This window comes from Tupaia chinensis, unplaced genomic scaffold (assembly GCF_000334495.1).
Source record: "Tupaia chinensis unplaced genomic scaffold, TupChi_1.0 Scaffold144346_1, whole genome shotgun sequence".
NCBI classification, from domain to species: Eukaryota; Metazoa; Chordata; class Mammalia; order Scandentia; family Tupaiidae; genus Tupaia; species Tupaia belangeri.
This window is the reverse complement of record NW_006204205.1, coordinates 1,826,815-1,852,575: the sequence shown is the minus strand read 5'-3', so window position 1 is coordinate 1,852,575 and position 25,761 is coordinate 1,826,815. Positions and strand designations below refer to the sequence as shown.

At 43.7% G+C, this 25,761-nt stretch overlaps 2 protein-coding genes across 3 annotated transcripts in view; one reads left to right on the top strand and one right to left on the bottom strand.

The window, feature by feature from the left end:
- Positions 1–25,761, top strand: part of UBE2B (ubiquitin conjugating enzyme E2 B) — a 49,707-nt gene that overhangs the window by 19,150 nt on the left and 4,796 nt on the right. Inside the window, exons 5-6 of one of the 2 annotated variants that reach the window (XM_014583576.2) lie at positions 60–148; positions 1,214–1,352. In XM_014583576.2, coding sequence (XP_014439062.1) covers positions 60–148; positions 1,214–1,342 — 218 coding nt within the window. In that variant the 3' untranslated portion in view covers positions 1,343–1,352. Of the gene's footprint in view, positions 1–59; positions 149–1,213; positions 2,836–25,761 lie in introns of those variants that run through there. The other variant, XM_006166855.3, reaches the window with a different exon arrangement.
- XTBD1 (XRN2 binding domain containing 1) lies at positions 13,949–25,761 on the bottom strand (the record flags this gene model as incomplete). The annotated part of the gene is given in 3 exon segments (XM_014583578.2): positions 13,949–14,317; positions 22,897–22,996; positions 25,596–25,761. Coding segments are annotated over 3 exon segments (278 nt in total), but the record flags the coding sequence as incomplete, so codon positions are not given.

Genomic DNA, 25,761 nt, shown 5'->3' with positions numbered 1-25,761 from the left:
TCTTACCTGTGAAATATGACAAAGTTAATATATAACCAATATTAGTGTTGTCTTTGCAGTGTATGCTGATGGTAGCATATGTTTAGATATCCTTCAGAATCGATGGAGTCCAACATATGATGTATCTTCTATCTTAACATCCATTCAAGTAAGTGTGTGTTCAGATGTGCAGTCATTTACCAGTATTATGTGGGGTGTAGTTAGCTCCTTTAGGAGCTGAGCAAATTGACCTTCCCAGCCTTGTAACCTGTGGCAGATCTTGGACAAGAACCCATAATTTTCAGCTAACTGGTTTATTCTTTCATTAGTGACTACATGGGATCCAGTCACAGTCCCTGTCCTGGTGATGTGGGACATGTCCTCACAGGACACACTTAATGTGCCCAGGAAGCATAGCAAGTGGTTGTAAAGAAAATATTTTGGGGGAGAAGCAAAGATGATTGCTTGAAAATAAACTCTAGGGACCCCAAGAAACTGAGCATGGAGGATGTTGCTCCATCTAAGAACTTCCATTTTAAAGAAAGAGAGAGAAAGGAAAAGTGTAGTATCACTATGACAGAAAAATCTGGCAGTGTATTTCAGAGTTGGGCTTGAGTGACAGTTTTGGAGGCGTGGAGTGAGGGATGTTTTAGTTACATGGATTTCAGAGGCTCACAAATAACATTCTAGTTTGTGAAATCTGTCATTGTTTTCCTGCCACATTTCTTTCATTCCAATCACTTTAAAAGCCTTGTTGTTAACCTATTTTACTCTCTTACTGCTAAAGGTATGTGTTCTGTTGGTTAAAGGAACTGCAGTTAATCCCCACCCTCACCTTTACTCTCATGTATTTGCAAAGTAACCTCAATAATGGAGTCTAACCTTGGAAAATGTGTTTATAAGTATTTGATCTTAGCTAGTCCTGATGTTCATGAGAAAGTCTCAGTATGCTGCGGTATATTGTTCTTTTCTGAGTTCTTAGAAATTAGAGGTCTTAAGGCAATTAAGAACTAGTTATTTTGGAAGCATAAGTCCTCCTTAGCAGCAGGACACCTGTCATTGTAGTATTTATCATGCCATTTCTGAACGTATTAAGATGTGAAGATACATGACATGCTTACTAATTGCTGAAATTATTTCTGTGGTTTTATGTAACTTCTCTGTACTCTATGTCTAACCTCCGTTGGTATAAAGAATACCCCCGTAAATGGATATTTTTTTTTCTCTCTCTCAGTCTCTGCTGGATGAACCAAATCCAAACAGTCCAGCCAATAGCCAGGCAGCACAGCTTTATCAGGAAAACAAACGGGAATACGAGAAGAGAGTTTCTGCCATTGTTGAACAAAGCTGGAATGATTCATAATAGACAACCGGTCTGTTAACGTTTTTCATCATCATTGTGTATAATTTACCTCTCAGTAGAAAGGCTAACAAATTTTAAGTGCCACAGGTTTTAAGGATTCTGCAGAAAAAAGAAAAAAAGTCCTTGAGTTTAGAACCTACAAAAGCTTGTGTATCTTGATTAATGTACTTTTTATTGCATGGTGTGAACTAAGTTATTGCTGCATAAATTTGTAATATATCCTGTTTGTATTTTTTTCCAAGTGTATAATGTTGGTGTGGAGTTTTCATGACAGAATATACACATTTTGTAAATCTGTACTTTTTTCAAATATTGAATGCCTTATTTTTGAATTCTTTAGATTTTTAAATTGGAGAAAAGCACTTAAAGTTTTTTATATATGAATATTACATGTAAAGCTGTTAAAATACATAACTTCAGTGCAAGAGACTTTGTCACTTATTTCCTTATCCGTGTAGAAGGGGTTAATAAGTCTCTAGCTCTCCATCAATTGATAGTTTCATTTCCAATTTCAAAAGAACATATTTATATTTTATCAAAAAAGCTTCAAATTTGATTCTAAATACCAATTATAATCTCCAATTTTATTTTAAATGTACCTATATTAGTTTCAGTTGAGTAATTACAGACATAACTGGTTTAATTCTGTCCAACTCTGTCTTTAGGCCACTTGTGCAATTTCTTCATGCATTACTTGCTGTTAAATCGTACCTTTTACGATTTTGCAATTGGCACTTCTACCTTGAGCAGAAAACTGATGGCAATGAATTTTGCTACTTGGTAGTACTTCAAGAGGTTTTTGATTGATAAAGAAAGTAAAACTATAAAGATTTGCCAAAAATCCGTGCCCCCAGTATTAGCAATGAATTGGTTGCATTGATTTGAGCAAGCCCAATGTTTGAAAGAAATGTTAGTGTAACTTAAATATTTGCAAACTTCCTCTTAATGCAATTATCTGTTTATTCTGGGAAAATGTTTTAACACCAGGGCCTGCTGAGTTGCTTTCTCTTGTGGAGATTTTTTTTTTAATCTCCTAAGTTGTATAAAAGTTGTACTGCATCTTAGTTTACTGGATAAATTTAAAACACAGTATTGTAGAAAGCTAACACAAAGCTATCCTTTGCCTTCAAATAGTATAGAAAATGGAAAATATACAAGTAAATTCTGTTGAACCACCTGTGTAGTCTCTCTAATAGTTAAAACAACTATTTCAGTAACTCCCAAGAGTTTCTGTCATGTCCATACTACCTCTTAGGGCTAAACTAACAGCTGCTTCTCTGTTGGAAGGCTGGGCTGCAGGACGACAGTACCTGCATCTTCTGTTCAGGAGCAGTTTAACTCTGGAATGGACGAGCGCTGGTACCTCCTTTTAAAAGGTTTTTGCTTGGCAAATTTTGGATGAGTGTATGATCTTAGGGAACTATGAGACAAATGGGAGTTTACTCACTGGAATCACGACCCAGGAGAAAATGGCTTTATTTAATGGTACTTCGTGATCATATTAACAGTATGATGCTGTTCAGCTCTAAAACAAAGACTAGGTAGACATTTGCTGCAGTGACTATGCAGTAACTGTGAGGGACTCCCCTTGTTTTCATTAAATAACATGTGAACACTGCTTCAACATCCATTTTTATCTTTAACTTTTTTATTACTTTTCCAATTAAAACTGGAACCTTTCAGGTATTGATGGGTAATTATAAGGCAGGTATAGCTTACTTTGCAGGATGTTACCACTCAGTAACTCCTTGCTGTTTTTTTTTTCCCCCCCTTCATCTTTAAAACAAGATTTCTGTTTAGTTGAGTATGAGATGTAAATCTTCAGCTTATAAGACTATGCCATACAAAATATATATATATATATTGGGGCTAGCAGGTAGCGTGGTGGTTAAGGGCACTGATCTCCACATGGCTGACCACAGTTCGATTCCTGTGTTAGTTAAAACAGCTATTTCAGTAACTCCCAAGAGTTTCTGTCATGTCCGTACTACCTCTTAGGGCTAAACTAACAGCTGCTTCTCTGTTGGAAGACTGGGCTGCAGTCCAGGTCCAGATTCCTGGACCTGGCAGCTTGCTTTCTTACTTCCCTCCCCCACTCTGTCCCTCTCTGGTCAAATTAAAATAAACATGTAAGTAAAGTTAAATCATTATTTTAAAAAATGTTCACTATTAAACTCTAGGTTAGTTTTTTTTTTTTAAGAATTATTTAACTTTATTTTATTTTCATTTGATGGGGTGGGAGAGGGAGGGAAAGTGAGAAAGCAAGCTGCTAGGTCTGGGACTCAAACTGTGGTCAGCCATGTGGGAGTCCAGTGTGCTTAACCACCACACCATCTGCTGGCCCCAACTCTCAGTAAATTTTATAGGTGTATGGTGTGGCAAGAAGCTAGAATTAAGATATTTAATTAGTAGTTATAAGATTATATTGTTGGATTCATGTTAAAATTCAAATTTTAAGGCAATCTGTGCCCAAGCACCGTAATATAATTTCATTTCACACTCCCAGTGTCTTATTATAGATGAGAAAACTATGTACAGAGATGATAGAGCTAGGATTTGAACCCATACATTCTGATTTTTTAAAAATCTTTATTTATAGGACCAGCATGTCGCATGGTGGTTAAGGTGCTGGACACTCATGGCTGACCACAGTTCGAGTCCCGGACCTGGTGGCTTGCTTTCTCACTTTCCTTCTCTGTGTGTGTGTGTCTCTCTCTCTGGTCGAATTAAAATAAATAAATGAATGAATGAATAAATAAATAAAACAAACCTTTATTTATTTATTTTATTTTTATTTGACCAGAGAGGGAGGGGGAAAGAGAGAGAAAAAGAAAACGAGAAATCAAGCCACCAGGTCTGGGACTCGAACTGTGGTTGGCCATGTGGGAGTCCAGCATCCTTAACCATCATGCCACTTGCCAGTCCCAATTCTGATGATTTAAGTAATAACTGTGTGATGGTCCTTAAAAGAGGTATTAAGGGATCGAGTTTACTTTGAAATCTGCTCAATGTAAATATTCATCCCAATTTGTGGAGAGACTTTCAGTAGATTTAGAGTTATATACAGACTTGTATCTATCTAATGAAAAGGTTTTTCTTTTTCTGTTTTTTTTTTTTTTTTTCCTTTTTTGGAGAGGTTTTTGCTATAGGGTGCATGCACTTGCCAGAGAGACAGAAAGCGAGAAATCACCCCCCAGGGGGAATGGCCATGCCGCAATCCCTTCTCCTTCATTCTCCTCTCAGGATCTTGGGCATGCACGCACACATGCCTGGCCTGAGTTTAAGCCACTGGGTCCGGGACTTGAAACGTCGTTGACTACATGGGAGTCCAGTCATATAGCCATTATAGCAACTGCTGTTCCTGTGAAAAGGTTTTCTTGACCACCATGTTTTAGCTCTCTTTTTCAAGAGGTAAACACAGTCTGGACATAGGGACACTTTCTAATTTATCATATAGAGGACTGTGACTAATCAGTCAACCACATTTCCTACTCCCTTCCTGGAAGTACTTGAGTCTGTAGGACAACTCCCCGCCTAAAAAAAAAAGGCTCCATTATTAATATAAATAACTTCCAGAACTGACCTAAATTTATATACATGTAGGTGGAAGGCAGTGGCGAAGGAAGCTCTTAAGAGTTTCTGTATTTACTAATAGTCTCTTTTACTCTGAGTAAATAGTACTTAACCTACTTAGTTTATTTATTTAGTACTCTTTAAGAGAGAACTTACAGCACAGAGTTATGTCTAATGTGTGGTTTTTATTTTTTGTTTTGTTTTTGCTGTAGGGCACATGCACTCATCAGAGAAAGACACAATCCTGTCTCCTCCATTCTCCTCCTGGGATGCATCCTCAAGCAAATTTTAAAAATTCCTTTCTGGAACCAGCAGGATGCAATGGTTATGTCGCTAGGCTGTGAAAGTTCGAGTCCTGAACCTGGTGACTCAAAGCTCACATTGGGTATGTGTGCATGGGTGCCCAAAATCCCAAGTGGGGAATGGAGGAGATGGGATTGCAGCGTGGCCATCCTCCCTGGGCGTGATTTCTCACTTTCTGTGTCTGTCCCTTTCTGTCTCTCTGTCTCTTCTGCAAGCACACATGCTTTATTGCAAAAATCTCTCAAAAAAAAATCCTTTCTGTTGCTTTCAGCAGTGCAAAGGAATCTCACTTATATGAGGATTGTATATGTAAATAGAAAAGTCAGTAATTGGAAAATTATTAAAGGGAAGTTTAGTTGTCTGTAGGAAAGGGACCTTGTTCCAAGATAGTAGCATTAAGTTAGGGGAGAACTGAGCAGTTATCAGATAGGATGAAAGAAAGCTATCTTTAGTTATTCTGATATAGGACTTTAGAGCAAAGATATTATAAACAATTTTGTTTAACAAACTTTTTTTTTCTTTTGATCAAAGAAGAGATAAATGTGCCAATCTTCCTTCAGTAAGTTCTCCCATCACTACAGCTTACTTTTTAAAAGAATTATTTATTTTTATTATTATTTTGCCTTAGGGCATGTGTGCTCAACTAGAAGGGGGTGGGGAGGGAAAAAGTAAGCCACCAGGTTTGGGACTTGAACCACAGTTAGCCACGTGGGAGTCCAGCGCCTTCACCACCATGGCACCTGTTGGCTCTACCCAACAACTTCTAAAAAAAATTTTATCAAGCATGTCTTGAGGTTGTAATATTTTCTCTATTCATAGTATGGGCTAGGAATTTTTTTAGTTGGACCAAAAACAATGCATGAGCTGTGCTCTTTACAAACCTTATTGGATATGTGACTGTCCCACACCTCAGCACTAGCTCTTTGAGGGTTGAAATCAAGAACTCTGGAAGGACTTGGGCTCTAGGCTTCCTCTGGCATATGGAAGATTTAAAGCTGGGTGGGAAACTTACATGGAATGACTTTCGGGAACTCTTACCATTTACTGAGTGCTTAAGTTTGGCCATATGACACTTTGGTTTATCAGTGACATGGATTAGTACGTCTGGGAAGACCTTAATTCTATTGGGAAAAGCAAGTATCGTTTCAGCTGAAAGTCTACATGGTGATGGTCCTGATTACAAGTGTGATATTCTGTAATCTTTTGGGGAGGTTGACTGATCAGAAGAGATCTGTAATGAACCAGTAGGTTGGTCACTTGTCTGAAGGGGATAATATCCTGTCTCCAAAAAGAAACCCCCCCTCAAGCTCTCCATCAACCTGAAACATTAACTTGTCAGTCTTCTGGAATTCAGGGATTGAAAGCTGCCAAAATACAAACATAAGGGCACTTAAGGCAGACCTCATAAGAGCAAAGGGTTGGTTATGCTCCTTCCTGTCTAAAGCCCAAAGGATACAAGTGACCCTCTTCCCTTCCCCCTTTACAAACAAGATCTTTGCCCAGAACACCACAGCCCACCAGCTGAATTGGACTAGCAGCATTCCTGGGCAAGAGAATGTCAAGTGTAGAGAGGGTCGCAGCTCATCAGCTAGCCACTGTATAAGGTCATTTTACAAAACTGGGTTGGAAATTTTGTTTTTGTATTGGTCCTAGTGCAAAGAAAACAAGGAACAGGAAGCTTCTTATGTATTCATTTCAAGTCTGAGAGACACTTCCTCCTTCCAGTAGAAAAAAAAGGCTTTTGCTAGGCCCGGTAACCATTCTGGGCAGAGAATAGGGAGCAGTGCAGACACTCCAGCCCATGTCCTCATCTTTAGCTGCAGGCTTGAAATATCAGTTCAAAGAAAAGCTGAACCAGTAATTCTGTCGTCACAGTGGGCTTTGGCTGTGGAACTGTCCCGTGTGGGCAACATGGGCATGGAAGGCTGTGGCTTTGGATGCACCTCGCTGAAACGCTGCCTGTAGAGCACAGGGTGGGTACAGGGATCTGCAAGCAGCACGATCAAGCAGTCCAGTGCTGACGGTGGGTGGCAAGTGTGGTGAACTCATCTGAGGGAGAGAGTTCCCCTCTGGCTTTTGTTAGTGCTCACACATTGGTTCTTTGGTGGGCTGGGTCCTCTTTTGCACAGAGCAACTTAAGAACAGGCCACCATCACTGTGGCTCCCTCTCAAGACCAAGTCAGGGATCAGGCTGTAAGACCAAAGATTGGAAGTTTCAGCCAAGGACTGGGATCTGCTTTCCAGGCAGCCTGTGGGAGTGCATGCACAGACCTAAGCAGGAGGCCTGCAGGACAGCAGGGGTCTTCTGGGACCAAAGCTTTGCACTTTTAGGGGACACTCTTCGTTTTTTTATTTTGTTATTTTAAAATTTGCTGTAGGGCATGTGCACTCATGGAGAGGTGGAGATGGAGGAAGTGAGAAGGTGTGCTGCCAGGTCTGGGAGTCCAGCACCGCAACCACCAAACCGCCTGCTGGCCCAGAGGACACTTTTTAAATAGTTCTGCTTTCTGTTACAAAAGTAGAAAATAGCCATAAAGGATAATTTGGTAAACTTGAAGAGGAAGAAGGAAACATGAGTCATGATCTCACCATCTGAGGTACTGAGAACAGCCAGTTAAAGGGAAAGTGGAGATGCAGTCCTGGGGCCTTCAGGCCCTTCACAGCTGGGTGACGAGGAATCTAGCCAGTGCACAGGACCTAGCTCTGGGACAAGCCACCTTCCATACAGCCAGAAGCCAGAGCTGGCACAGGGCCATTCTCTGGTCAAAGGAGCAGACTTCCAGGCTACACGAGCCCTAGGCCCACAGGTGCAGCAGTGTAGTCCATGACACCCAGCGGTAGGGATGGGGTACTGAAGGGTTATGTGAGCTCTGGCCAAGATCTGCCACCTGGTGACCCTCTTCCCCCTGGAGGATTTGCTGCTGTCCCCTCTCCATAGCAGCCTGGTGCTTGGTCTCACTGCTCAGTGCCTGCTGCCATTTGTCAGCGATGTATACTTAGTACCTAGCAGGTGCCACATTGCTCATTAGGCCTTTTCTGCACCACTTAAACCAAAAAGGCCGACCCCTTTGCAGCCTTGGAAATGGGAACCTGGTCGAGTGGGGTGATTGTGGCACTCAGAATTCTCTTGTGTAAATCTATTAGAGAAGTTTCATATTTTCCCAGCTTGGCCTCAAAGGAAAACCAGAGCAAGAATACAGCAGCGAGAGCTCACTAAGTGCCAGGGACTGGCATAGACATTAGCTGTTCCACTGAGTTCTTTGCCCAGGACTGAAGTGGGAATCCCTCCTCATGTGGCAGGCGCCTGCACTGGGGACAAGTAACTTAGTAGGACAGGTATCTCTTCTAGCTCAACACCCATGAGACAGTCCAACTTTTCTTATTTTTTTAAGAATTATTTTATTCAATTTTATTCATTGTCTTTGTTTTTTTTTTTTTTTTTTTTTTTTTAAGTTAACCAGAGAGAGACAGAAGGAAAGTGAGAAAGCAAGCTGCCAGGTCTGGGACTCGAACCATGGTCAACCACGTGGGAGTCCATCTGCCTTAACCAACATGCCACCTGCTGGCCCCCTCCAACATTTCTTACTGTGAGAAAATGTCAAAGGGAAAGGAAACAGGCTAGAAGATGAGATTTTGGTTCCATCTCTCACAGTAAAGAAAGCCGTCACTAGGCCCTCACAGCTCACTGACCTCTACTGTGGATTGCCCCTCATTCAACCAGGGGAGGACCTGCCAGTTCTAATAGGCGTTCTCCCAGCAGGTGAGGGGTAGGGCCATATTTAAGGGTATTTCTGGTTCATTAGCTGATTAGGCTGGGAAGGATGGGACTTGGGCTGGGGCCACCTGGGTTAGTTCTAAAGAGGTATCCCTTTCAGGCAGCACTATGAAGAATGTTGTGCTTCACGGGCCCAAGTCTAGGTAAGAATCAGCTCAACCTAATGGGAGCTTAATAGCCTCAACTTTCATCTTCTAGTCTTTGAATCCTAAGGGACTATTCTTTGTGCCAATAATTGAGTCTTTTTATCCCGCCTCCTCTAAGTTGGCCCTCAGTGTGTTAATGAGCAAAGTTCAGGCCCACCTCTGTCACCAACAGAAGCACAAGCAGAGGGCTCCACCCCTTCTGCTGGCAGTGAGAAAACAGTGTTGCCACCACCCCTACTCCCAGCAGCATCGTGAACTGGAAAGAAACAGAACCTTGCCTGGCTTTTCATTTTATATGTAAGAATGAATTACATGGAGGGCAGCCCCCATGGCACGGTGATTAAACACTGCGTTGGGAGCTGGAACCCATGGGACTGAATATAGTTCAAATCCTGGCGCTCTAAAGGTTTGTAAAGAACCTGTCTGTATGTATATATGTACTCAAAATCCTGATGGGATGAAGGAAAGGGTGTTGTGGCATGACCCTGTGCCATTGGGAAGTGCTCTTTTTCAGTGAGGGAAGAGATTCTTTATAAGTATGACTTTTATTTGTTGAATGAAGCAATTTCCATATAACCTAGCCCTAATCCCAACTGTAAATTTCTAAAATTTTTTCCTCTGAAGGTCCATGTTTATTCTTTTTTCTATAGGACAGAAAGGTGTCCTGCAACTAGTCAGGAAAGAAAGCCATGACTAAGATGTTATGGGGCACACAGGCCGCAGAGAACAGAAGTTAACAGCCTCCTTCCAGACACCTGGCTTCACAGCAGACTTGGTAGCTAGAAAACTGGGCAACAACACCAAGTTACCTGACATTTAGGATAACATAAATCTCTCTTCGCATGCTGTAGTACGTTTTACTCTGGTTTGCAAAGTGTCAGAGGATGGGCAGTGAAAGTTAACATGATTTCTTCCAGTATCCAGAGGTAAGCAAGCCACTAATCCAGCTAGATCCTGGAAAATTCCAGAAGGAATTTTTATCTCTAACAAAGTAGAGGATGTATCAAATAGGCCACGAACTCTAAGAAATGTTTCAAAAAGGAATTTTCTGGATGTACTTTTGATATCGAGAGAGCATCACAGTGGATCATCCTAACTACTAAGCGTTAGCACTTCTGGCCAGCCCACAGCATGCTGATTAAGGGAACTAGATCCCACATGGTCAGCTGCAGTTTGAATCCTAGCCCCTGCTGCTTGGGAAAAAAAAAAAAAAAAAAAACACTGGGCACAGGTATGCATGTCCAAAATCCTAATGGAATGGGGAAATGGAAGAGAATGCAGTGTGACCATGCCCCACTGGAGGATGCTTGCTCGCTCACTCGCTCTTCCACACAAGTGCATCCTCAGGCAATAATAAAATTAAATGTTGCTGCTTGCTTCTCACAAAGCCTGACATGTGTCTTTAATAGAAAAGATCCTCTCTTAGTCATTATTTGAAGGCAGTAACTTTACCATGACCCTCCCTATGATCTCGCATGATCCTTACCCCAAGTCTTGAACAGGACTGCATATATTTTTTTAATTTTAAAAACTTACTTAAGTGCATTTGTTGTTATTTTTTATTTGACCAGAGAGAGAGAAAGGGAAAGGGGACAGAAGCTACCAGGTGCAGGTCCAGTTCTTGAACTATAGTCCACCCTATGGGAGTCCAGCACTTTAACTACCATACCACCTGCTGGCCCCCAAGACTGCGTATTATATAGAAAGGGCAGAATCATGCAGCTTGTATGTGGCGTGAGCCGTTTCAAGGAGTTTAGAGGGTCATTTTACCTGTATTGCAAGTAGTGCTACAATGAAAAAATTTAGCATTGCTGCTTTCCATTCCAGAAATATAAAGATGAGATTCTATCTTACTGGTCAATTTTTATAGGTAAGGTAGCCATAGCACTTGTAAGATTAGAAGAAAATCAGGCAGTTGAAATAAGAGAAACCCAATAGAAAATTGAATCAGGGGCCAGCAGATCGTGCAGCAGTTATGTCCCACATGGCCAATGGCAGTCTGAATCCCAGACCTGGTGGCTTGAAAATCACACTGGGTGTGTGTACATGTGTGCCCAAGATCCTGGGAAGAGGGACCAGATGATAGTGTAATGGCTATGTCGTTGGACTCCCATGTAGTCGACCGCGGTTCAAGTCCCAGACCCAGTGGCTTAAACTCAGGCCTGGCGCGTGTGTGTGTGTGTACGCGCACACATGTGTGTGCACGCGCCCAGGATCCCAGGAGAATGGAGGAGAAGGGACTGCAGTGTGGCCATCCCCCTGGGGTAATTTCTCACTTTCTGTGTCTCTGTCTCTGGTGAGCGCACATGTACTATTGCAAAAACCCCCCCCCCCCCCAAAAAAAAGAAAAGATCCTGGGGGAAGAAAATGGAGGAAAAGGAATTGCAGCATGGCTATCCCCCTTGCGGGGTGATTTCTCACTTCCTCTCTCACTGTCTATGTGACCCAGGCCAGATGAGCCTGGGCATAGGTCATGCATGAGGACCCTGTTGGAAGTGCCTATTTGTCTCTCAGAAGAAGTAAACTTCAATTAAATAAACTGAAGGAGGGGGCCAGCAAGTGGCATGGTGGTTAAGGTGCTGGACTCCCACATAGCTGACCACAGTTCAAGCCTGGGACCTGGTGGCTTGAAAATCATACCAAACACGTGGCCAGAAAATCCTGAGAGGAGAATGGGAAGAGGGATTGCAGCATGGACATCTCTGCTGACGGGAAGTAGACATTTCCTCTCTCTCTCTCTCTCTCTCTCTCTCTCTCTCCCCCTCTCGAGTAAGCCTATGAGCCCTGTAGAATGGAGGGGACATCATTCCACAATTTAAATTTGCATTTATGCAATGAATGCATTCCATTTTATTGGGACATTATATCACATGAAGAAAATAGAATTCACGATGAGAGAAACCTATGGGAAATGCATTTTAAATGCATAACTACCTCTTCCCACTTTATGGCTTAAGCCTCGTGAAGTTGTACAGATCATCAGAATGGAAAGAGGGAGAGGCTAAGGTTTACTGAACACAGTGCTTGGCCCTCTAACATTTACTATCTTAATCCTTGCCATAGTTCCCTGTGGTGGTATTTCTACCATCTCCATTTTCTAGGCAAAGCTCAGGGGAGAGAAGAGACCTGTCCAAGGTTATAGATTCAAAGACCCTGACTTCTTCATTTGGTCCATCCTAGTTGTCACTGGAGAGATGAGCTAGAAGCTGCAGAGATGTTGCCCAGCCAAGTGTGAAGCCTGGCCTTCTTCAGGTCTAGTCCCACTTCACTGCTCCCAGATAACTAGGTTCCTCCAGCCAGCTCTCCTTGCCAGCACTTATCCTGGGGGTTCAGTTACCTGTATTACCAATGGATTAAGCTAAGGCAAGACCACTGGCTTATTTGTCACTATTGCCAGTAACAAGCATGTGCCTACCAGTGATGGGGGAATCCTGCTGTGATAGCCCGTCACTTGCTGCCTCCCCAAAAAAGCCCCTCTCCCGTATTTACACCTAGAGGTATGTAGTTAATGGTGGAACTATTGGGTCACCTGGAAAGTCATGACACATTTTTTGCATAGAAAAACAGGAATACTCATGACTTTCCCGATGACCTAATAAATAAAGAGGAACAGGGATGGAGTAGAGAACAGATACATTAAAAGGAATCTCAGGGCCAGCAGGTGGTATAGTAGTTAAGTTGATGGACTTCCACATGGCTGATCATGGTTCAAGTCCTAGACCTGACAGCTTGAAACGTGCGAGGTCACGTGCGTGCATGTCCAAAATCTTGAGAGGAGAATGGAGAACAGACTGCAGCATGGCCATCCCCCTGGAGGGTGACTTCTCATTTTCTGTCTCTCTGGTGAGCACACACACCTATAGCAAAACTTAAAAGAAAAAAAAGAATCTTAATACTAAAATTTCAGAGCAAAGCAGGATTGCACAAGTATTTCTTGAGAGATTATGCAAGGCAAATTCTTTAACTTTAGAAGCATCACCCTCCCTCTAGAAAAAAAGAATGTGGGCTTTACTTAGTACAGCTAGCTGGACACAGATCAGCTGGTTGGCTGGACAAAGCCATGGGATCTCGATGAGATTTACAGTAAGTCAGGGGTCAGCTCTGGTGCAGCAGTAACAGGCTACTCAAGAGCAGCTGAATCTCCATGGCAGTCAGCTTGAATACCTGACCTGGTCAGCCTGAGACACACCAGGCACCCCTGTGAGTCTCCAAGATCTTGCGAGCTAGAGGACTGAAGGAAGGGATCATGGTATGCCCAGACCTTGTGGAAAGTGCTCATGTCTGTTTTATCTCACGTATAAGCACACACACCCTATTGGGAATGAAATGTTTTTTAAATACTAGTAAGTTCAAATGAATTTTTATTAGGTTGCCTTTTCCCGTGAGCTAGTGGATACTCAGGCCTATGATTTGATTCTTATTTATTTTTTAAAAAGATGAGTATAGGGCCAGCAGATGGCATCGTGGTTACGGCACTTGGCTCCCACATAGCTAACCACGATTCCAGTCCCGGACACACTGTCTCGAAAATCATGCTGGGTGTGTGTGCATACATGTCCAAAACCCCAGGGGAAGAATGGAGACAGGAATGTGGTATGTCCACCCCCCCAGGGAGTGATTTCTTCATTTCTCTCTATCTCTGTCTCTCCAGCAAACACATGCACCCTATGGCAAAAAACTAAAATTAAAAAAAAAAAAAAAAGTGTATATGTGGCACTGGAGTATAGATACGGGGTAAATTCAGATAGAAATGAGGAATTAAAGGGATCTTGTTTGCCTCAATGGGGGAAAAAAGGCCAAAAGTCAGAATCACACTTGAAGATACATTGTTGAAAAATCCAAACTATAAAATTCATTACCTGTCCTTATTACATCAACATAAAAAAAGGGCATTTAAAACAAAACATTTGACATGTGAAAACTGAAAATAGAAAAGACGGCTTTTACAATGTTAGAGTGCATGATTTATAAATACATAAATACCCATGTGTACGTTGACAGTGATAGCTACTGAAGAGTGAGAACTTTGGAAAGCCGATCTAGAGACTCCTTTTCGTTCCAGCTGTCTTCACATTCGTGACACCCGTGCTGTTGTGTCAGGGTCATTCATTCCAGACTCCTTCCCAAGCCTGTAGCTGCTGATGAAAACGTGATAAATCTTCTGCCTTAGCTCTGATGCTGAGGAAAAAAGAACAGATTATGTCACCATGTACCCAGTGAATCAAATTTATCATAAATTAAAATATAGCAGTTATATAATATTTATGTACTACCCAGATGGTAAGTATACTCAGAAATTAATATTTTACTGCACACAGAAAATTCAATAAAACTTTGACCATATGATCCCTTTGGAAGCCAGAACCTAATTTTGTTTCCAGTTTTCACTTGCAGTCTATAAATGTTCACAATTTAAAGTGATAAAGGAAATACTTAAAATACGACTTTTCCTGGCCTGCTCTGCAGTGAAGGGCTACTTATTGCTCTAAATTAAAAGCAGTTGGATTCAGGTAGTAATTCACAACATCTCATGTTGAGTCAGTATATTTAGATGTGAAGGTTATATATTTCTGGATTTCACACTATTAGAAACTGTAAAAGCATGTCTTCAAATAGTGGTGAACTGGAGCAGATACATTCTTTCTGGGTACTCTCTAGCACCTTTGGTAAATTTAAACTTGGCTTTAGACAACTCTTAAGCAGAGTGTGAAAAATATCACTTTGGCTGTCACCTTGTATTTTAATGGATTTCCTTAACATTTAACGCTGCGAGTGAATCAATCTGAGAGTCTTTTTAGTAATCAGCGATTTCAAGGTATGACCTAGTTCCTAACTATACCAGTCAGTCATTTTCAGAGGCAAAAAACCCCACAAAATTCTTCAGTAAAAGCAAATGTAAGATATCTTTCTCCTTGTAGGAAAATGCAGTTATCAACTAAAGAAAGTCTTAAGTCCAAAGAAAAGAAAATCTCCTAAACCATCTCTCAGATTTCTATTAGGACAGACCAGGCAGCCTCTGGGTTTGGCTGATGCAAGTGATCTTTTCCACCACAAGGTGTTGGCAGGTGATTCAGTCACCCTGGTACCAGACAACAAGACTGGTCCATGGGGTTGGACATAGTTTTTCCAGTTTCTATTTTTAATGTATAAAAAGACGAGTAGCTCAAGGTCTAGGAGGTGGTGTGGTAGTTAGGGTGCTATACAACAGACCACGGCTTGAGTCCTAGACTTGGCGACTTAAAAATCACTGTGTGTGTGTGTGTGTGTGTGTGTATGTGTGCGTATGTGCGCGCGCGCATATGCGCTCACATGTGTATGACAGAAATCCCAGGAGGACAATGGTGGAGAAGGGACTGCAGTGTGGCCATCCTTCCTGGGGGGTGATTTCTCACTTTTTCTCACTGTCTCTGTCTCTATCTGGTGAGTGCACACATCCTATGGCAATAACCTTAAAAAAATTAAAAAGACAAGTAGTTCCACTGAACATTTATCTTGGGATACAAGACCTCCTCTGATTTAACTCATCTGACAGGCTGAATTATTTATTTTTTAGCACAGAGAGAGGGAAAGTGAGAAATCACTTTCTAGGGGGGCTGGCAACTCTGCAATCTTCTCCATTCTCCTCTCAGGATTTGTAGCATGCACACACATGCACCTAGCTTAACTTTCAAGCTGCCAGGTTCAAGACTCGAACTGTGCATTTGACCATGTGGGATCTACCTACTTTAGCCTCCATGCCACCTGCTGGCCTCAGGCTGAATTTTTAAAAATACCAACACTTGCAAACTTAGAAACACAGCCGTTTCTCCCAGGGAGCAGAAGCGCCATGGGCTCAGAGTTGCTAAGGCTGGAAAAAGGCATAAATGCTGATGATGTGCAGGCACACACCTCTTCTACGCATTTCACATACACTCTTCATACTGCTGTTTTCCCTCTTGGGATAAAAATGTTCTCAGGAAAAATGGGCCAGGTAAGTAGGCTGATAACTTTTCTCTGTGCCAATAGCAATAGCTTCCTGGTCAATCACTCCTCTTCCTCCTTAATTAACACATTACCTTACAAATACAACTCTGAGCAGTCCAATGACACCCTTCCTGAGTCAAGTGCTGCTCCTTGCTAATTACCACTCATTAATAGGTGGGAGGCTGGGCCACCACAAAGCCTGGAGCAGGTGCCTAGGGGTGGCAGCTAGACTATTGAGAGTGTTGGCTCAAGTTATTTGTGTTTGAATCTCTCTTTTTCACACTGCAACTGTCTGACAGATCGACTTGTTAGAGACCAATGCTTCTCCTTCCCTCAGAATGAAAGAGAAAAAACAGAGAGGGTTGGACAGACTGGAGAGATGTACTTGCCTCAAAGCTGCAGAATGGCCAGAAATTTATTTTTAAAATCTCACTTAAGAGAGTTTCTATCTCTAAGTCATTATCACTGTCTGGTCTCAAGATACCAACAATGCCAGACGATTGATTCATTTCTACTTGCTAGCTAGCTTTAAAACCCAACTAAACTCTAATTTTAGAGCTAAGGATCAATCCTGGGCAGAACAACAGACATTTTCTGGTGTGTGGCTTGACATCGGGGGTTTTCAGTCTCTAGGCGGGCAAAGTTGCTAATGTTTGCCAGCCGCCTCTATTACATGCAGAACCCGCAGGCCAGGGCAGGACTGCTGCAGAGTCCCTGCGGCTCTCTCCAGTGGGTTCTCAGGGTGGGCTTCATGGGGAGGGAACAGCCCTCAATACTTTACAGATCTGTCATGCTACACAAAGGGCTCATCCTCGGGATAGGCCTTTCCAGAACCTTTTTTTTTTTTAATTTAAATGAGGTTTTTGCCTTAGGACATGTGTGCTCTTGGGGGTGGGGGGTACAGACAGACACAGTGAGAGGGAAAGTGAGAAATCACACCTCCAGGGAGAGATGGCCATACCACAATCCCTTCTCCTCCATTCTCCGAGGATCTTGGGCTTGCACGCACATGTGCCCAGCATAATTCAAGCCACCAGGTCCAGGACTTGAACTATAATTGGCCATGTGGGAGCCCAGCAACGTAACCACCATGCCATCTGCTGGTCCCTTATCCAGGAGAATCTTAACAACTGGCAAAACACTATACACCCTCTAAGTATCTCACTTTTCAGGATCAACTGAATTTCATTTCCAATGGCAGCAACAGTCTAAAATTAAACTTGGTTACTAAAAAAACACCATTTCATCTGGAGGAAGCTGCAGCATACATAAGCACAAAATGCTATGGACTCATGGCCTATGTGCAGGCTTCTTCCAGGTAGCCCATTGCTAGTGACTAGCAGGACAGTGCAGGTTCCAGGGGTGCTAAGTTCATGCCTGAGGACTCCTCTGGAGGCCCTGTTCTGATCTCCCATAGTCAGCATGACTGGAAAGAATGCAGCTATCTTCGGAAACATACGAGACAGAAGCATAATGAAGAACTGAGTTAGAACAACATCTGGAGGAGGACAGAAAATGCTTCAGGAACAAAATGCCAAGGGAACAATCTGCCGCGAGCAGTGTGTGAAGGCTCACCCCATTCTGTTTGCCCCGTCCCTGCCCTATGGGGGCCACTCCAGTAGCTAGCAACTATCTAGCCCCTAGAGTTAGGGCCTGGTTGTGCCCCAGGAACCCCAACACTATGTGATACACAAAAAAAGACTGCCCAAGGGGTTTTTAGAAGTATAACATAACCAAAAGGCCGCAGACTGACAGTTCACATGGCTCCCTGGTTGAAACAGTTTAGTAACAGCTGACTTTAAAACAAAATAGGGCTAGCCAGTGTCATGGTGGTTAAGGTGGCTGGATCCCACAGTCAACTATGTGGTTCAAGTCCAGACCCGGTAACCTGAGAAACATTCATGGCCCCATGTGCAGCATGCCCCAAATCCCAATGAGAGTGGAGAAGGGACTGTGGTGTGGTCCTCGGAGGGTCCTTTCTCACTTTCAGTCTCTGTCTCCAACAAGTGTACATGCAATATGGCAAAACTTAAAAAAAAACAAAAACGAATCGGGGCCAGCAGGTGGTGTGTTGGTGAAGGGCACTGAACTCCCACATGGCTGACTCCAGTTTGAGTCTCTGCAGCTTCCCCCCCCCTCTCTAGTCAAATTAAAAATAATTGTTGGCTGGCAGGTGGCATGGTGGTTAAAGGTGCTAGACTCCCACATGGCTGACCGTAGTTCTAGTCCTAGACCTGGCAGCTTGCTCTCTCTGGTCAAAAACTGAAAAATAATGAAACCAGCAGATGGATTAATGGTTACGTCACTGGACTCCCATGTAGTCGACCGTGATTCGAGTCCCAGATCCGGTGGCTTAAACCTCACACTGGGCATGTCTGCATATGTGCCCAAGATCCCAAGAGGAGAATGGAGAAGGGATTGTGGCGTGGCCATCCCCCCTGGAGGGTGATTTCTCCCTTTTTGTGTATCTCGCTCTGTCTCTCTGGCTAGTGTACACACCCTATAGCAAAAATCTCTTTTAAAAAAAATTGGGAACCAGCAGTTAGCATAATGGCTATGTCGCTGGACTCCCACATAGTCGACCGCGGTTCTTGTCCCGGACCCGGTGGCTTAAAACACGCCGGGCGCATGTGCGTGCGTGCCCAAGATCCTGAGAGGAGAATGGAAGAGAAGGGATTGCAGCGTGACCATCCCCCCTGGGGGATGATTTCTCGCTTTCTGTCTCTATGTCTCTCTCTGTCTGTCTGGCGAGCGCACGTGCCCTATAGCGAAAACCTCTCCAAAAAAAAAATTTTTGAAAAATAATGATAATAAATAATTCTTTAAAAATAATAATAAATAAAGGTAAATAAAATAAAGCAAAATAGTGGGCCAGCCCCATAGCCTAGTGGTTAAGGGAGCCAGATCCCACATATCTGACCCATAGTTTGAATCCCAGCCCTGGCAGTGTGAAAAACATGCTAGCATGTGTGCGTGCCTAAAAGCCTGACAGGATGGAGAAATGGAAGAAAAGGAATTGTAGCATAGTTACGCTCCATTAGGGGATGCTTTCTCCATCTCTCTCTGGTGTGTGCACATGCCCTTTGGCAATTACAGAACAAAACAAGGGTCAGCAGGTGGCATGGTGGTTAAGGCACTGGATTCTCACATGGCCAAATGTGGTTCGAATCCTGGACCTGGCAGCTTGAAAAATCACACCAGGCACATGTGTGTGTGCCCAAAATGCCAGGAGGAGAATGCAGGAGAAGGGATCACAAGCATGGCCATACCCTTGGAGGGGTGATTTCTCACTTTCTCTCTGTTTCTCTCTGGTGAGTGCACATGCCCGATGGCAAGAAACTAAAAAACAAAACAAAAACAAAATAGTACCTCAAACATAAGCTTTTCCTTAAGTTTACTCATTCTTCCATGAGACAGAGAAGGGGGGCACTCCCCAGCAGGGTCTCCATGCTGTGATCCGCCCCATCTCAGCCAACCAGATCTAGGGCCCATGTGTATGCGTGTACCTGGTGTAATCAAGGAGGTCCAGGTCCTGCTCCATGTGCAGATACATTAGCACTGCCACTGCCTGGCCCCCAACCTGAACCTTCTCACTCCAGGTTCAGAATAAAAAGTAAAAGAATATCAGGACCAGCAGATGGTGTAATGGTTATATTGCTGGACTCCCACATAGTCGACTGCGGTTTGAGTCCCGGACCCAGTGGCCTGAAACTCACACCAGGCACATGTACTTGCATGCCCAGGATCCCAAGAGGAGAATGGAGGAGAAGGGATTGCGGCATGGCCATTGCTCTTGGGGGATGATTTCTCACTTTCTGACTCTCTGTCTCTGCCTCTCTGGTGAGTGCCTATAGCAACAATCTGTCTAAAAAAATAAAATAACTTAAAAAAAATTTTTTTAAGGGGAACCAGCAGTTAGCGTAATAGCTATGTTGCTGGATTCCCACGTAGTCGACCGCGGTTCGTGTCCCGGACCCGGTGGCTTAAAAAAAACTCACGCCGGGCGCGTGTGCGTGCGTGCCCAAGATCCCGAGAGGAGAATGGAGGAGAAGGGATTGCGGTGTGACCATCCCCCCTGGGGGGTGATTTCTCGCTTTCGGTCTCTATGTCTCTCTCTGTCTGTCTGGCGAGTGCACGCGCCCTACAGTGAAAATCTCTCCAAAAAAAAAAATTTTTTTTTAATATTTAAAAGAGCTATTTCAGTGGCTTAGTGTACTGAGGCACTGTTTAAGAGAAGCAAATCCCACCTGGCAACTGTGATTGGCATCCCCATCCCAGTCAACCAGAAACATACTGGCACGTGGGCTAGTGCCTCGGATCCAGCAGCTGGAGGACTGGAACGAGAGCATCCAGGCATGACCAGACCCTGTACAAAGTGCCCCTCCCTCCTCCCTCTGATGCTTACATGTCTGCAAATATACTCTGTCATGAATAAAGAATAAATAAATTTTTCATAAAAATCTGAAATCTAGGGGCTGGCAGGTAGTGTGGTGGGTGAGGGATTGGGTTCCTACATGGCTGACCACAGTTCAAGTCCCAGACCTGGCAGCCTGAAAACCACAACAAGTAGAAAAATAAATGTTAGTGTGCGTGCGTGCCCAAGATCCCGAGAGGAGAATGGAGGAGAAGGGATTGCGGTGTGACCATCCCCCCTGGGGGGTGATTTCTCGCTTTCGGTCTCTATGCTCTCTCTGTCTGTCTGGCGAGCGCACGCGCCCTACAGTGAAAATCTCTCCAAAAAAAAAAATTTTTTTTTAATATTTAAAAGAGCTATTTCAGTGGCTTAGTGTACTGAGGCACTGTTTAAGAGAAGCAAATCCCACCTGGCAACTGTGATTGGCATCCCCATCCCAGTCAACCAGAAACATACTGGCACGTGGGCTAGTGCCTCGGATCCAGCAGCTGGAGGACTGGAACGAGAGCATCCAGGCATGACCAGACCCTGTACAAAGTGCCCCTCCCTCCTCCCTCTGATGCTTACATGTCTGCAAATATACTCTGTCATGAATAAAGAATAAATAAATTTTTCATAAAAATCTGAAATCTAGGGGCTGGCAGGTAGTGTGGTGGTTGAGGTATTGGATTCCTACATGGCTGACCACAGTTCAAGTCCCAGACCTGGCAGCCTGAAAACCACAACAAGTAGAAAAATAAATGTTAAAATAAATAAATGTTTGAAAAAATATCTGAAATCAAGTGGGGTGTGCTGTTTGGTACTTTCTGGGCAGCTAAGGGTTTAATTCCTTGATACCCATACTGAAGGGGATCTCTATATTCCTTGCTTGCCAAAACAAGACCCAACTGGAGTGAAATAGGGGCCACCTGCTGGCCCACCTATGTTTCTGAGGATAGAACTAAAAAGGAATCAGCAGCTTTTATCTCTACTGTGTTGTTCAATTTTGTAAATATCCTCTCTGAGGTGTGCCTAGCTTAGGTTCTGAACTATAAGGACTAAACTTTAGGCACCATCTCTTCCCTTCATTTCACAGTCTGCTCTAAAAGAGGCCTGGGTAGGGAGCAACTGGTGGCACAGTGGTTAAGATGGCTAGATCCCATATGGCCAACTGCACAATTCAAGACCCTTAAGAAAAAACACCAGGCACATGTGTGTGCGTGCCCGAAACCCTGAAAGGAGGAAGAAATGAAGGGATTGCAATGTGACCATTCCCCAAGCGGGGATGCTTTCTCACTTTCCTTCTCTTTCTCTTTCTCTGGCAAGCATACACCCTCTGGCAAAATAATTTTTAAAACTTTTTTTAAAAAGAGGTCTGGATAGAATTATTAAAGAATCTTCCGAAGAAAAGGGAACAAAATTTTGTTTGCAGACTGGGACAAATAAGAAAAAGCATGTTGTGAAGGTGATTCTGAGAAGTAGCTGGGAAGCCCTGCTGCATGCTCTGAGTTTCTGCCACACTCTCCATAATCCAGCTCCAGGGTCCTGATCCAAACCTGGCCACAGCGCACTGTGTAAAAAGTCCACAGCCTCAGATCAAGGAACAGCAGTAGTGTCTGGACATTACCCCAACCACATTCCTATCAGCAAGTCAGAGAGGCCACATAAGTCTAGTCCAGCCCTCACAGCAGGAGTAAGGATGAGTTATTATGTTACCAATGAGATTTTTTTTAAGAATTATTTATTTTCCTTACTATTATTATTTAATTTGCTATCATCATCAGAGACAGAGAGAGAGGGAGAGTGAAAAAGCACCACCACGTCTGGGACTCAAATTGCAGTCAGTCATGTAGGAGTCCAGCACCCCCTAACTATCATGCCACCTGCTGGCCCACCAAAAATTTTTTAAGTGGGAAACTAGTGCTCTAGACAATAGTTTCTCAAAAATCAACCAAAGTACTCAAAACAGAATGTCAAATGTATGTGTTACTCTACTGAGTTATCTAATTATAAAAAGGTTTACGATTACTAGAAAATATACATGAAGCAGCTTAGATCTTTGGGCTAGTAAATAAGAGCATTCAAAAATAATGTACTCACATCCAGCAATTGGTGTAATAGCTATGTTGCTGGACTCCCATGTAGTTGACCGCAGTTTGAGTCCCAGACCCGGTGGCTTAAACTCACACCAGGCGCATATACATGCATGCCCAAGATCCTGGGAGGAGAATGAAGGAGAAGGGATTGCAGTGTGCTTCTTTTTCTTTATTTCTCCCTTTTTCTCGTGCGTGCATGTGCCGTCATTGGTAAATGCTAATAATTCACTCTAACATAGTGTCAGCAAAGCAGGGATTATTAATTTTACACCAAATCATCCAATGCACTTGGAAATCCTGTTTACCTTTTTCATTAATTCACTTCTGGTAGTAAACTGTGGCAAGTCTTCCACTTCAATCCCATCAGCCATTTCCATCACCTTGTCTAACAGGTCTTTATTGTAACTGCACGATAGAAAAGTAGTAAGGTTAAAAACAAAAGCCTTGGAAGAATTATTTGTCATCACAGGTTAATAAGAAATTACAGGTTGCAGGACCAGCAGTTGGCATAATGGCTATGTCGCTGAACTCCCATGTAGTCGACTGTGGTTTGAGTCCCAGACCTGGTGGCTTACACTCACGCCTGGCGTGTGTGCATGCGTGTCCAAGATATCCCGTGAGGAGAATGGAGGAGAAGGGATTGCGGCATGGCCATCCCCCCAAGGGGTGATTTCTCGCTTTCTGTCTCTCTCTTTCTGTCTTCCTGGTGAGTGCACACGCCCTATAGCAAAGCCTCTCAAAAAAAAAAAAAAAAATTACAGGTTCCTAGTCTCAGAAGACTGGTTTGATACTGCAGAGGGAACCTTTACATGTTTAGCACAAGGTTAGGGAACAGTTCTTCCTTCTTGTGGACAGAGAAGTGGGCTTGAGGGATGCAACAGAGCAGACATTTCAAGATTTACAGAAACAGAGGACCCATACATCTGGCAGTATATATTCTTGGATATGGTATAAAGGCAAAGAATATTTTTGACTTTTTAAAAAAAAAAAACGTGGAATATTGGTCTAATGAAAATAACATTACTGTATTGGTTCATTTGCCCAGTTCGCTGACATTTTGTAACCTTGGATCCCCTGAATCAGGATTTCCCAGGGGCATCTGGAAGGCAAAGAGAAGGAATGGATGCATCTAGCCCAGCTCCCCCACATCCTTTTCTAGTAAAGCCCATCATCTATTGCAAAACCAAAGCGCTGAGGCCTGGGTGGGCCATGCACCCACAGTCAGGAGTCATAATAGGTATAGAAATCAGGTCCAAACTTCAGGAAACTCTCAAATAAAAGGGTACAGGAAGCCTCAAGATTGGTTACCACCTTCATGATGGCATAAAGAACTGCCTTATCAGAAACTTTGAAAGCAGGCCCTTGCCTTCTTGATTTAACAGCCAGGATGCAGTGGGCTTTGGCACCTTGACAAAAAGACAGCTGTTATTTTCATAAGAGGGCAGACAGACAGGCAGAGCTGGCTCCTGTTCAGGACCCAGCAGGCTGGAGCGTGGGGGAGAAACTGCCAAAGGACATAGCTTATATCCTGCCCTAGGTGGTAAAATCCTCCAATCCTGCCAGAAGCTGCCAGGCCTAAGTAAATCGCTCCCCCTCCCCGCACTCCATCTGTAAAATAGGGATCTCAGTGTCTGTCTGCACGTCTCTGCCCTATGGGTGAATGGAGCAATGGACTTAAAATTACTCTCCAAAGGTGGTGGTTTGAGTTTTTTCTTCATGGTGAGTACACACGCCCAATAGCAAAGCCCCTCAAAAAAAAAAAAAAAAATTACAGGTTCCTAGTCTCAGAAGACTGGTTTGATACTGCAGAGGGAACCTTTACATGTTTAGCACAAGGTTAGGGAACAGTTCTTCCTTCTTGTGGACAGAGAAGTGGGCTTGAGGGATGCAACAGAGCAGACATTTCAAGATTTACAGAAACAGAGGACCCATACATCTGGCAGTATATATTCTTGGATATGGTATAAAGGCAAAGAATATTTTTGACTTTTTAAAAAAAAAAAACGTGGAATATTGGTCTAATGAAAATAACATTACTGTATTGGTTCATTTGCCCAGTTCGCTGACATTTTGTAACCTTGGATCCCCTGAATCAGGATTTCCCAGGGGCATCTGGAAGGCAAAGAGAAGGAATGGATGCATCTAGCCCAGCTCCCCCACATCCTTTTCTAGTAAAGCCCATCATCTATTGCAAAACCAAAGCGCTGAGGCCTGGGTGGGCCATGCACCCACAGTCAGGAGTCATAATAGGTATAGAAATCAGGTCCAAACTTCAGGAAACTCTCAAATAAAAGGGTACAGGAAGCCTCAAGATTGGTTACCACCTTCATGATGGCATAAAGAACTGCCTTATCAGAAACTTTGAAAGCAGGCCCTTGCCTTCTTGATTTAACAGCCAGGATGCAGTGGGCTTTGGCACCTTGACAAAAAGACAGCTGTTATTTTCATAAGAGGGCAGACAGACAGGCAGAGCTGGCTCCTGTTCAGGACCCAGCAGGCTGGAGCGTGGGGGAGAAACTGCCAAAGGACATAGCTTATATCCTGCCCTAGGTGGTAAAATCCTCCAATCCTGCCAGAAGCTGCCAGGCCTAAGTAAATCGCTCCCCCTCCCCGCACTCCATCTGTAAAATAGGGATCTCAGTGTCTGTCTGCACGTCTCTGCCCTATGGGTGAATGGAGCAATGGACTTAAAATTACTCTCCAAAGGTGGTTTGAGCTAGTGACGGTAAAAATACGAACAGCAATAGCAACTGTCGAGCCCACTATGCACTAAGCTCTTGACCCTTTCGCTACAAGCTATCACAAGCACCCACTGCCAAATGCGGAAACTGTGGCTCAGAGAAGTTACTTTCCAATAGGCTGCCAGGATGGAAAAAGGCCGTCATACTGGCCAGTGAGGCTGTGGTTGGAGCCGGGTTCAGTCTAGGGCAGGGGTGAGCCCTGGGAGAGGACTACGGGTCAGAAGGCAAGGGACAAAGGTCAGCCGGCCGGCAGGGGTCCGCACCTGCAGCCCAGGAAGAGGTGGTTGGCCCAGACCATGGAGAGGGACAGCAGCTGGTCCAGGCGACCGCCGCCGTCCGGCGGGTCGCGGTAGTCGGGCAGGTGGCGCAGAATGAACTCCATGCGGGCCTTCCATTGCTTCTCGCTCTCCGAGTAGGAGCGGAACTGCT